The 12039-nt window shown below is 38.5% G+C and overlaps 1 protein-coding gene across 3 annotated transcripts in view; it reads left to right on the top strand.

The window, feature by feature from the left end:
- The window catches only part of EPB41L4A (erythrocyte membrane protein band 4.1 like 4A), a 137914-nt gene that overhangs the window by 56127 nt on the left and 69748 nt on the right, over window positions 1-12039 (top strand). For all 3 annotated transcript variants that reach the window (XM_074856224.1, XM_074856226.1, XM_074856225.1), the window contains exons 3-4: window positions 8168-8219; window positions 9348-9426. In XM_074856224.1, coding sequence (XP_074712325.1) covers window positions 8168-8219; window positions 9348-9426 — 131 coding nt within the window. The remainder of the gene's footprint in view (window positions 1-8167; window positions 8220-9347; window positions 9427-12039) is intronic.

Raw genomic sequence — 12039 nt, forward strand, 5'->3', positions numbered from 1 at the left:
AAGATTACATCTCTTCTCTGAAAGGTTTAACACATAAAGGCACATATGAGGACATATCCTGCTAACAGACTAGATTTGTTTGTATGGTACCAGTGTATTTTGTATTATGGTAGTGTGCATGAGCTGTAGGCCATAATCACATTAACTCAGCCTCTCCAAATACAAATACAACTTTTTTTTGCCTTTTTCTTTAACATGACGCTTATTGGTGTAAATTTAGTGTTAGCCTCTTTATTCTCTGGCCGGCCCAAGGTCCGGAAGCCACTGTGCTTCTTGATTTTTCCCATGGGTTAGGAAGGCATTCATCCCACTTCCTGCATTTGCCTGCTCTTGCACCGATACCAGTCTTGTTGTGGGGATACAGTTTGCACTAGCACAGACATGGAGTTCCAGCCTCTTGGAGGTCTGCTAGCCTGTGTTTTGCCTGTTTCCTGCACCAGTGGGCAGGTACCTCTGCTGCGTGCTTGTGTCCTGGTCCCCTGACGGGAGCACGGCCTGTCCACCCCCATCTGTGGGTTTCCTTTGCAGGGACATCCCAGGTGTGCAGGGCAGCTCTGTCCTGGCATGCAGCTGGGAAGCAGCCAGGAGGTACAACCAGAGATCACAGCAGTGGGCCATGTTGCAGAGTGCGCTTGCCCTGCCATATAGCTGCTGCCACAGCGACTGACTGAGTTTGTGCTGCAGGTTGCACCTGTAGCAAAATACTGTGGAAATGCCTGTTCTTCTGTTTGTCTGTGTATAGATAATTAAAAGTTGATGCTGTTTTATCTGAAAAGTTCATAAATGAGTAAAACTGCTACTGTGTTTAGTTTTACATGTTTTATTACAATTGTTGCTAGCTTGCTATTTTTAGTGAAATCTTGTAAGCTCTTGAGACTGGCCAGTATAAAGGGAAAGCTTCCATGCAACAAACAACACCTTGTGCTTTAGCTGTAAACATACATTCAGTTGCTCTCTGCATATGGCTAAAATGCTCCGGGATGTTGGGGGAATTAGTCCTGTAATGCCTGGCAAGAAGCCTAGATTTGAATTTTGGATTGGATATGTTTTGGATCAGCCACAGTAGATTTCCTAAGGGAAAGGGGAAAAAGGTTACCTTGCTAATTAATTTTAAAACCATGCTCCTGAGTTGGTCTCAGACACAGAAACATGTTTGGAGGTTTGACTCCCTATTAATACATTGCTCATGGTGGCGAATATTTTATTATTTGCTCTGTCAGTTCTTTTGTCACACCATATATTTAACTGAAAGTTGAATAAAGCAGAGTGGACAAAACTATGTATTTTAAAGAATGCAACCCAGTCACAAAAGAAACATTTTTTATTAAGGGTTTGAAATAACTTGTTTAGTTATTTTCCCCATTACTTTTGCATGCCTCAGCACTTCCAGGTGGTCTTTTAAGTGCTGTGTGCTACCTCTTATGTGGGTGGTATCATAATTATTTTAGTAGTACCAGTAGGGCTCTAGTCAGTGAACAAGGTTTCACTGTGCTGTGCAGTATATGAATGCATAGCATTAAAATGGTCTTCCTGCACAGCTAACAAATTAGCACATGAGGGAGAATAGCTGGATGCAGCAGACAGATTGACAGAACTGGATGGCACCGGGAAGACCATGAACAATAAGATAAAGTGTAAATTGGATGACACGGTCATATTACACAAATTTTGTTTTATTGACATTTCAGGTTCCCCCAAACTCTCCATGGCAAAAAGACAGTATTTAGTTTGTAAAATCAAGCTCTGGAAGATTGAGTTGCCAGAACAGCGTAAGCTGTATCTATCTTGTGCCCTGAACAAGACAGGACTCTCCTAAGGAAAAACAAAAAGTATCTTGTAATAATTAATTGAAATATAACATTTAATAAGGAATTAAAAATACTGCAATATAAAACTACACCCAAATGAACAGGTGTCTTGAACTAATGTGGTAGGTTGTCAGTAGTGTTTCCTGAATTCTGAATGCTTTGGTTGACAAACTAGACGGTGCTTTTTAATGTAGTACATGAGTACCTTTTTGGTGTAAATTCTTTAAAAGGAAGACCAGTTTTCTTGAGTGCAACTGAAATTCTCAGTGTGCTTCGTCAGCCCTTCACCTGAGCTTTTTGCATTGCTGCAGAGACTGCTGACACTCAAGTTAGGCTAAGCTGAGACCGGGTACGATCATAATGCTTCTTAGTGTGGATGGTCAGCTGGGTCCTGATTGACAGGGCATTTTTGTCTTCTGCCTCATCTGCCAGAAATACTGGATGTTGTGCCCCATCTGGTATTTTCAGGCAAGACATGATCACCAGAATCTGTGTTGCAGAAGCTGAAGGTGGCTTAGGAAACTGTCCTGCCTTTTAGACTCTCATTGCTTTAGTGTTTGGGGAAAACAGTGGCTCAGTGCTGTACCTCTCCTTTAGTGGAGGAGGGGCCAACTGCTGGGTAAGCCGGTGTTGGGAAGGCTGTGCCGGTCCTCCTGTCACTCCTGATTCCCACCGTGCTGCAGCTCCCAGGTGCTCCCCATGTAGTCACTTTGCTGCTGCCTTTGTGACTTCTCCAGTGTGCCTTAGGATAGTCATGCTAATTACTGTTCTGGCAGGAGGCCAGTGTTTTCTTGAGGCACACAAAAGAGAGAATGGAAACGACAATTCTAATGTATAGTATCTCAGGAAAAACTGAGCAGAATTTGATGAGGGAAAGGGTACTTTTCAAGCCCAAAGGCAGTCACTTGTCAAATCACAGAAGTGTGCTGAAAGAGTCGTGATATTAGAGCTTCTCTTACAAAAAAGATTTTGAAACTCCCTTATTGCAGAAAAATAGAAAACCGAAAGGTCTGTTGATAATAAAAACTTTTTTTTTTTTAACTTCCAGAAACATGGCTGCACTTTACAGTCTGGCATTGGTCAGGTTGGCCCCTCACCATCCCTAAACGAACTCTTATGCTTAAAAACCTGCTTAATGTAAAGCCTCAGGAGACGTGTCTGCATTGTACAACAGGCTGTGATGCAAACACCCTTCTTTTCTTATCCAATATAATGATAATCTGAGCTATTATATTCACAATGTACCGGCGTACTGATACTCTTTGGGCTTTAAGGGGAGAAATACAACTACAGAAAGCTGTATCAACACATTAATTCAGTATCACAGCCAAGCTCATTTCCCCAGCTGCAGTTAGTTCAGGTGCAGTGTGAACATGTGTGTACTGCTCTAAGATTTGGAGCTAACATGAGATGGGCAGCTCTCTGTACCATGCATCGGCTCTGCAGAGTAGATTTTTTCTCCGCTGCCATAAGGAAGGTCTATTTTGAGCATACAGACCTGAAAGCACAGCAGGTGGGAGGTAGCCCATGGCAATAGATTTCACAGCTGCATATCCCAGAGCCCACGTAGAGAGAGAGAGGGGAGATGCAGGTCTCAGTTTCTTGTAAAGCTGAACTTTCTACTGTGAGCCACTGTGCTGCAGTGAGCTGTGGCAAAGTTGAGTGCAGAAGCCTGTGCCATGGCCTGCATACTCCTGCTGTGCAAACTCATATATCAGAAAGTTGTTTCTTGATCCATCCAGTGTGATTAATGAAGTAACTGCAGTGTGCTCAGATTGCTAGGTTACTATACCAAATTGGATAGCATAACAGACTGAACAGGCTGTATGTAATTTAACTATAGAAAGAAAAGCATGATTTTAATAAAAGGTTTGTTTGCAATCAAAAATGTCTGTTCTGTAGGGAATTACTGTCATATAACGTAGTGTGTATTTTGATCTCAAGATCTTAGAAAAACAAATGAACTGTACTTAGCTTGTTGGTTTTGTATGGATTTGACATTTGCCCACAAGCATGGTATACTAAATTATCTAGAAAGAAAAAGGCTTGTGCTTGTTAAAATAGATGGTATAGCCAGGGGAAAAAAAACCCAAAACAGACTGACAATATTGATTAGAAGCTAGAAATTTTAGAAGATTGTTAAACAATTAAAACAACCAAGACAAAGCTGATGATCAGGTGAGTTAAAGGTAGTAAGAGTAAGCTTTTAGAGTATAGCAGGATGAACAGGGTACTCACGCTGGTGATGTAATACTGAATCAGTGTAACTTCAGATTCTAATAAAAGATGGAAATACTAAATACATTGTAGGATTGCCTGATGACTTATACATTTCTTCTATAATAAGGATGTCTCTTGAAAGTGGTGGTTTTTGCTGTTGTAAATGTGAACAAAAACTGGCATGTGTGGCATGATGGTATAGCTTGGTAAGAATCTAATTAAGAAGCCCAGGATTTAGTTTGAAGTTGACGGATTTTTCTCCACCAGACGCTTCATTGACTGATACCACAGCAAACATTTCAACCTAGTTAATATTTTGTTTCTAACAGGTTCATAGAATTTGACCCATGTTTAACCCTATGCAGATACAAGGAATGAAGATTCCAGATTTGTGGAAAAATTTTTGCAGTCATTTAAATGGGCTAAATATGAAATACTGGATGGTGCTTGGATGCATACTGCTTACACATCTAGCTCATATGGGAGCTGGATTTGTAAAAGGACAGTAGAGCCTGTCTGTTCTTAGATATGCTGTACTTTAAAACATCTTTTTTTATAATTTCTACCTAAAAATTAAAAGGGAATTATTTTCTTTAATAACATTGTACATTTATAATCCGTCAATAAAAAAAAATATTAAACTAATACTGTATGGTCTTTGTAAATAACAATAAACTAGTAGCCATCACTTTAGTAATTGGATAGTTGCATTGATTAGGACTATTTAGAAATCATTATTTTTTTCCCATTTCTTCTGTAAATGTTAAATTCCCCTTTCAGATTCTCAAAATTTATCCCCTGCAGTTGGATGAGTATATGCTGGGCTCTGCACCTCTTTGCAGTAGTAGTGCGCTGTTTATAATGGCAGATAACCCTTGCTGTATGTGCAGGAGAGATACAGGTGGGAAATCTCTGAGAAATGGCACACTGACTGCCAAACAGATAAAAAGAGTGAGGCTGTGTGTTGGAGCTACTTTGGCATTCACAAATATAAGGTTTGTTGTCAGTAACTGCTGTGCAAGTGTATTGGATTAGTAAAACACTGCTTTTTTTTTAGTTCCATTTCTCTTGGCACTTTAACATGTGAGCTCAAAACTGTAGCTATACCCAACACTATTTATATGTAGATGCAAACATTTAACAGGTATATAACACACATTATTATGTATGTGTGCATATGTATGTTTAGAGGCCTCTGTTGTCAGGGATCTTGGTTTTGTAAATGTTCTCATCTTTACTAACATTGGCTTGAAGAATGCCTTTTCATTATCTGTGAAATTCCATTCATCTTTGGCTTACAAATAAAATGTTAGAAATCTCCCTCTCCTCCCCTCACCCCTTGCATTCTTCCAGAAAATTTTGGCAGCCTTTGAAATAATAAATAGCTACACAGTGATTTTAAGCATGGGTTTGTGGCATTGCCACAATGCTAAATAGTTACTGGAGAAATGAGAAGGTAGATGAGATTCTTGCGTCTTCTCCACTGCTCTCTCTCCCAGAAGTAAACCAGTCTGAGCTGAAGTGTTTAATCTCGATGCCTGTGGTACTCTCAGAAGAGAGTATTTCTTTGTGTCAGATGATGCTTATTTTCACTAGCATGAGTAGCAGCAATCTGTTTTACAGAAATGAGGGCGGAGAGTGCAGTTCCTCCTGCCGGCTCGGTTTGGGAAGGAAAGGAAATGTTTAATGATGTAAATAACCAGATTTGTTCCCTCTCCTCTCTTCAGTTTCCTTCTGAATCTGAACTTGCAGTTTTCCCTCTGAATTTTGTCCCACTCCCCAAGCTTGGAAATTGCCTTCAGAAGACCATACAAAGAATATCACTTGTTTTGGCAGTGAAGTACAGCCTAGTGAGAATTAAGAGTTCCAGTGCAACTCTGTTTTGATTGTATTGTCGACACGTGTTCATACAGTCTTTAATTACTTGGAGAAATCCTTGTTTGTCTCATGGCAGCCAGTGAATCACATAGATACAAGAGGCGGTGGAGTTCAGGTTGTGCAGACAACCAGAAATCTCTAACTGTTTTGTGCTCAACTTGCAGACTTGAATGATGATCCATCAATACCCATTATTTGTTTTAAAAATAATAAATCTACCTATGCATGTAAAGCTAAACTGCAAACAGGGCTATAGGGCAATATATCTTGAAGCTGAGTTCAGTTCAGGAGAACTTAAGGAGTTATTCTGTGATAGATTTTGATCTGGTTTTGAAATGGGATAGTTTTGATCTCTTGCAGTCACAAAGCTGTCAATACTAAGCAAGTTAGCTTGACAGTGTGTTGTGATGTCCGTTTTGAGAAGAGGTCAGACCACATTCTGACCACATTGCATAACTAGAATGTGCACTGCAGAGTAATTTTGCCTTTTTTTTCAGCCTGTTGACTATAAAATCTCTTTATCAGCCTATTGTGTTAGCTCAGATTATTGCTGATTTGGAGTTCTAATAGGATGTTTGAACAAGTGCGACAAGTTTTTCTTTCCTTTACGCTTTCTGTTGAGGTTAAGAGGGTTTATATTTGAATAGCTATTGGATTTATTAGATACAAGCATGTACTGAATATTTTTTTTCCCTTCAAAATTTAGGAAATTTTCTTAACAGACATTCCAAGATTTGAAATAGCAATGGCCAAGAACAAGGTTGTTTCTAATGCAGGTGGATCAGCAGCTAATGGAAGTAGCTTGTTTTCATATTTTGTCAAAATAATGATAGTTGTTTACAACCACTTATGAAATCAGTTGCTTGAGATTTTCTACTCAAATGTCTTGTAGTGTTTTTCCCTCCCTTCTTTATGCTACTCCTCCATAGTGAAATTTTTTAGTCCAGAGAAGGTCTTTGGATAGAAGGGGGAGATTTTTTGATAATTTTTTACTCAGTCTCTACAGGGTTAGTTCAGGGTTGCAAATAAGGAGTTTAATTGTTCATTGGTCTATGTAGTTCCTCAGTTAAAAAAGGTATGGGTTCTAAAGGAGTAGATTCAATCTGCCTTCATTTGCTCTTCCTAGCAGCTGTCTGCAGCCTTTTTGTTTCCAGTATTTTAAGAAGGGGTGCCAATCTCAACTGGTCCAAAAAATTTGGGTATGAGGGAAGAGGACTGAAGAAAAGGAAGACAAGATCAGTCTTGGCAGCTACCTCTACGCTTTCTTCCAAAACTGAATCATAGAAATGTCAATCTAAGGAAGAAATAAGTAGCTGGAAGGATTACAAGTGCAGGATGCTGGTGACCTGTGTAGCCATAATGAGGAAAGTACACAGCTGGTCTGTGGTCAGCGGTAGCACCAGGATAACCTTTATTAGAAGTTTGATAAAGACGAGGCAGAATAACCAGTGAGAAATTGTACTGCAGGTTATCTGCTGATCATATGGTATGGGAACCCATGCTCATTCCTCTGTGGTGTACTAAGCGTACCTTGATCATCTCTTGACACATTTGTCCAACTATTCCTGAAAACCATCCAGTGGAAGAGTCTGTGCCCTGCCCTCCTTGATGTCAATTTCCAGTCATCCTCTCCCCTTGCAATTAGAAACTGTTTCTGAAATGGAAATGAAGTTTTCTTTGCTTCTAGTCAAACCATTTTCTTCATACTTGGTGGATATGAAGGAACATGGATCACTGTGTTCTTACAGCAACTTCTCAGCTGTTGGAAGAATGCTGTTATGCCTATTCCCCTGTACAGTCTTTTGTTTTCCAGAAAACAAGTGAAGTCCCTTCATTCTTTCCTTGTAGGTCCTGTCTTACATGCTTTGTTGTTGCTGTTATTTAGAGTTACCCTACTTAGGTTAATCTTCCAGGAAGAAAATAGCACAGTTGCACATCTATACACTAGCTATAGCAGATCAGAAAGACATCAATGGGTACCTAGTGTGATACTTGTGTAGAGACAGCTTGTGACGAGCCTGAGATGTGGTGGCTCTTACCAAACAGATTTCCTTTTAGGAAGCCCCCTATCCCAAGAGAAGATATGCAATGCTAGACTACAGACAGTGTTTCTCTGATTGGAAGCTGGCACAAGTTTGTCATTAGCAGACTGAAGTGCGTCACTCTGGTAATAAATATCAATATATGAATAAATATAGAATTGCAGTTGTTATGTATTAATTTTCTATGTTGACTAATTTCCATAATTATCTGTCTCACAGTATTGGCTGGATCCTGCAAAGACGCTTGCTGAACATAAAGAATTGATAAACAGTATGTATTTAATTTGAACTTAATGTATCTGAAGATAAAGTAACAGAGGCAATGTTCTGTATAAACAGCCTGCAGAACATTTATATTATAGTCACAACAGATTGATAGTTCTTGAACAAGTTTATTACTGCAGTTCCTAACTGTATCAAAATTTCACACATAGATTGAAGATACCATCATTTCCCAATAATTTGTGTGATTATTGTCCAGAGTGTGCTTAACTGTGCTTAAATTTTATTTTAGAATAATAAATGGTGCTGTACTTAACATCTATAATTGATTTTATAGTAGCTGTGATATCTCTGTCATACTGTACTGTACCATAACCAAGTTAGATTGCTTTTTGTTTCTGAAGGTAAAAGTAGTGCCTCTTACTGATAATAGTGTCTGCTGTTACTATCATTCTTCAGATATCACAGATGCAAGATTTGTTATTTTTATTATAATTAAAGAACACGATAGGATTATTTTACTTAAGAATTTGGAGACCTATAAAAAGATGTAGAAGTGAAGCATGCATAGAATAAAAGTAGCTGTAAGTTTTGCTAATGAGTTAACTGAATCTTTCAGGAGAATAACATTTTTAAAAGGTGAATTGGAAAAGCTTTTCCAAATATTTCTTAATTAAAGTGGCACGTAGTTAAAGTTGCTCCATAACATGTTTGAAAGTATGGAAGGGATTAGCATTCAGTATTATTAGTTATGACAAGGAATCCTGTTTCAGGCACAATTGCATTTTTCAAGAAGTTTCAGTGGAAGAAGTATCTAAAGGTAAAAATCAAGCAGTAAAAAAAAAATCTTGGAGAAATAGTAAGTTAGCAGTGAAATCTAAAGTTAAATCTTCAAAATAAGCAAAACCTCCAAGTAGATAGACAAGCTGTAAATAAATAAACACAAGACTAGAAAAATAATAATAAAAATCCTTTTCTTTCTTTTTTCTTCATGAGTAATGAGTGTAGATGTACGGATTTGCTATGTGGATATAAGATTTTTTTCTGAAATTTTCAAGTTTAGTAAAATATTAAGATAGGCTTTTTAGTAGCTGATTTGTAGTCAACTAGTAACAATTCATAACAATTAACAGTTCATAACAACTAACTTTTGCACCAAATATTTTTTTTCCTTCAGCTGGACCACCATACACTCTGTATTTTGGCATTAAGTTCTATGCAGAGGATCCGTGTAAACTTAAAGAAGAAATAACAAGGTACAGTATTCAGTAAGAGTGTAGTCTGTTGATTTCAGGGTACTAATCTATTCCGGCTAGGTGCATATTGTTGTGGTGTGGCTAGGTTGTTGGTTGGGGTTTTTTGTTTGTTTGTTTGTTTTCTTGAACATGTGAACATTTTTGCTTGAGCATGTATGTGTAGGAAGAGAATTGTGACTAGCCTAACAGTGGTTGGTACGGACAGCTATTTGGAAGCCCAAGATGAAAAGGTGCTCTCTGATGCATCAGAAACCAAAAGGACTTGGTGTGCATTTGTGATTATTTTCTTCTGAGGAATACATTGTCTGCATTTATATTGTGCTATAATCAAGTTTAGAGTTTCTTTGGATGTCAAATATAAATACAGGGATTTTCTTCTTTATTGGCTGTAGCTTAAATTCCAGAACTGTTTTTCAAGAGGATTCCTTTCAGTGTTCCTAAAAATATGCGAAGGAAATTGGAGAGTTGCATGCATTTGATTCTTTTAACAAAGCTTGGCCTCTACAAGATACGAGGATGCACACACTGACACATGCATACGCGTGCACGCAGACACATACACACATATACTTGTCTGAACTCTCACAGACAAGGTTTTCTGTTTGCTCAGACAATTAGTTTTAGGTTCAAAAGGAAATTTGAGAATTTTGATAGGTAGGCAGACAAAATTGGTGTGCTGGCTTGCATTAATAAATGCCAAACTATTTCTTTTGATGTCCTAGGAATATGACATATGAGAATTCAGTAGAATGAATGCAGGGGTTTAAATTTTCCTTAATCAAAGATGGCAGTTTGTTGCAGTGCAGGCAGAATATTTTTCTTGTAGCAGAGTGAGAGAATTTTTTTGTTTCCACACTGGCACAGCAGGAATGGAAGTCTCCAAAATAACAAGATTGCGACTGATCTGGTAATAATAATAAGCACTGTGACTCTGCAGGTAAAAAAGCGTAAACTGGCCATAATGTGATGCCCCTGTACCATGAAAGTTTGCAGTTTTCCTGTACTTTTCCAGAAGCACTTTGAACCCTTCTCACAGCGGAAGACAGATGGCCCTGGGAAGGGAGCTTTGACCACTGAACATGTTGCGATTGATGCTTGGGAGGCAGGGTGGATTTCTGTCTGGGAAATGCCAGGGCTAAATTTTCAAAAACTGTTTCTCTTTGCCTTGTGGTAAGGTCAGTCAGTGATTTGCACTACTGATTAGGTGTGTCAGTCTAGTTGAGAAGCATTTTAGTAAGCTCACACAGAATTTGCACCTTAGATGGTACCGAGGGAGAGCATAAGGAAGCGATACGCTAACAGAACACATTGAGTAGTCAAATGTACTCAGCGTTTCTGAAAGTTTATTCCTGTAGGCTCTTAAATCTTGAAAAGAAGGTATACCTTTTCAGAAAGAAATATAATAGTAATAAAACCTCCTTCTGCTTAGGAGGGATTAAAGGCTGTATTTTTCTTTATTATAATAATTTTCTGCCTAAGTGTGTAATGCCAATGGTGTGTTAAGTGTTTTGTGCTAACCGATGTGTGTGTTTGGAGCATGTGTTTGTCATTTTAGTGGATATGAGAGCTCTGTTGTTACTAGGTGTTGATTATCTGTGGTGTTACATGATTACTGTTTGCAAATAATGAAAACCTATCAATTTTGTAATTGCTTCACAGCAAAATCTATCTGGCTTGTAGGCAAAAGCTAACTCTGCAGTGATTCATATTAACATTTGCTGGATGTGTTTGCTAGAGCAAAGCAGCGCTTAGTTGCTATTATATATGCATGACATACTTGACAGCACACGAGAGTGCTTTAGCTACAAGTTTGGACTAAAGGCCTGGTTTTGTGAGGAGCTTAGTGGCTTCTGTGGGAACTGAGATTGTTCGCTTTATAGGAGTCACTTAAGCACTTAATAGTTGCCTCTGACTGTCTTTTGCACGGAGGTGGGGTTTTTTGCATGGAGGTGGGGTTTTTTGCAGTTTCCTATCCTGCTTTATTTTGAGACTACACTGGGAATGCAGAAATACCTGCTACATGGAAAAGACATTTTTATGAAGCTCTGCATTGTAGAGATGGAGAAGTGCTAACAGAAAGATGGATGCATATCAGAAATGCATTTCATGTTAAAAAGGAGATGCTGTGTACTCCACAGTAGATGTAAAATCACCTTTGTCATTATCATAATTCATACAGAGATTTGAGATTTGTCTGGATAGGATTGGCAAGCATAAGCTAGAAGCCATACTGAGGTATTGTTAGAGTGAAGAAAGAGTGAGTATATGTGCTTTGTGTTGCGTAATGACATTCCCAGAAATTTCTTACGCAGTACCCTGGTCCTTTAAGGTGGAGAATATTAGCCATTCTTCTAAGGATGGACATTCCTGCTATAGTATCTGTCACAGCACAAGTTCTGGGGGGTCATTAACCAGAAAGACACTGGTATCCTTATTCAGAGGCTTATGTGAGCTGATAAAGTCTAGTAAATTTGATTGAATCTTAAATGATTTGCGAATCAGCTATCATGTAACCTGCAGTTTGCAAACTGTAGATGCACTTTGAACTTACAGATCATTCCAAGGTGCTTTCATGAGTAACTTATACTAACAGAATAAATCATCTGAGGCGTA

This window comes from Strix uralensis, chromosome Z (assembly GCF_047716275.1).
Source record: "Strix uralensis isolate ZFMK-TIS-50842 chromosome Z, bStrUra1, whole genome shotgun sequence".
Taxonomy (NCBI): Eukaryota; Metazoa; Chordata; class Aves; order Strigiformes; family Strigidae; genus Strix; species Strix uralensis.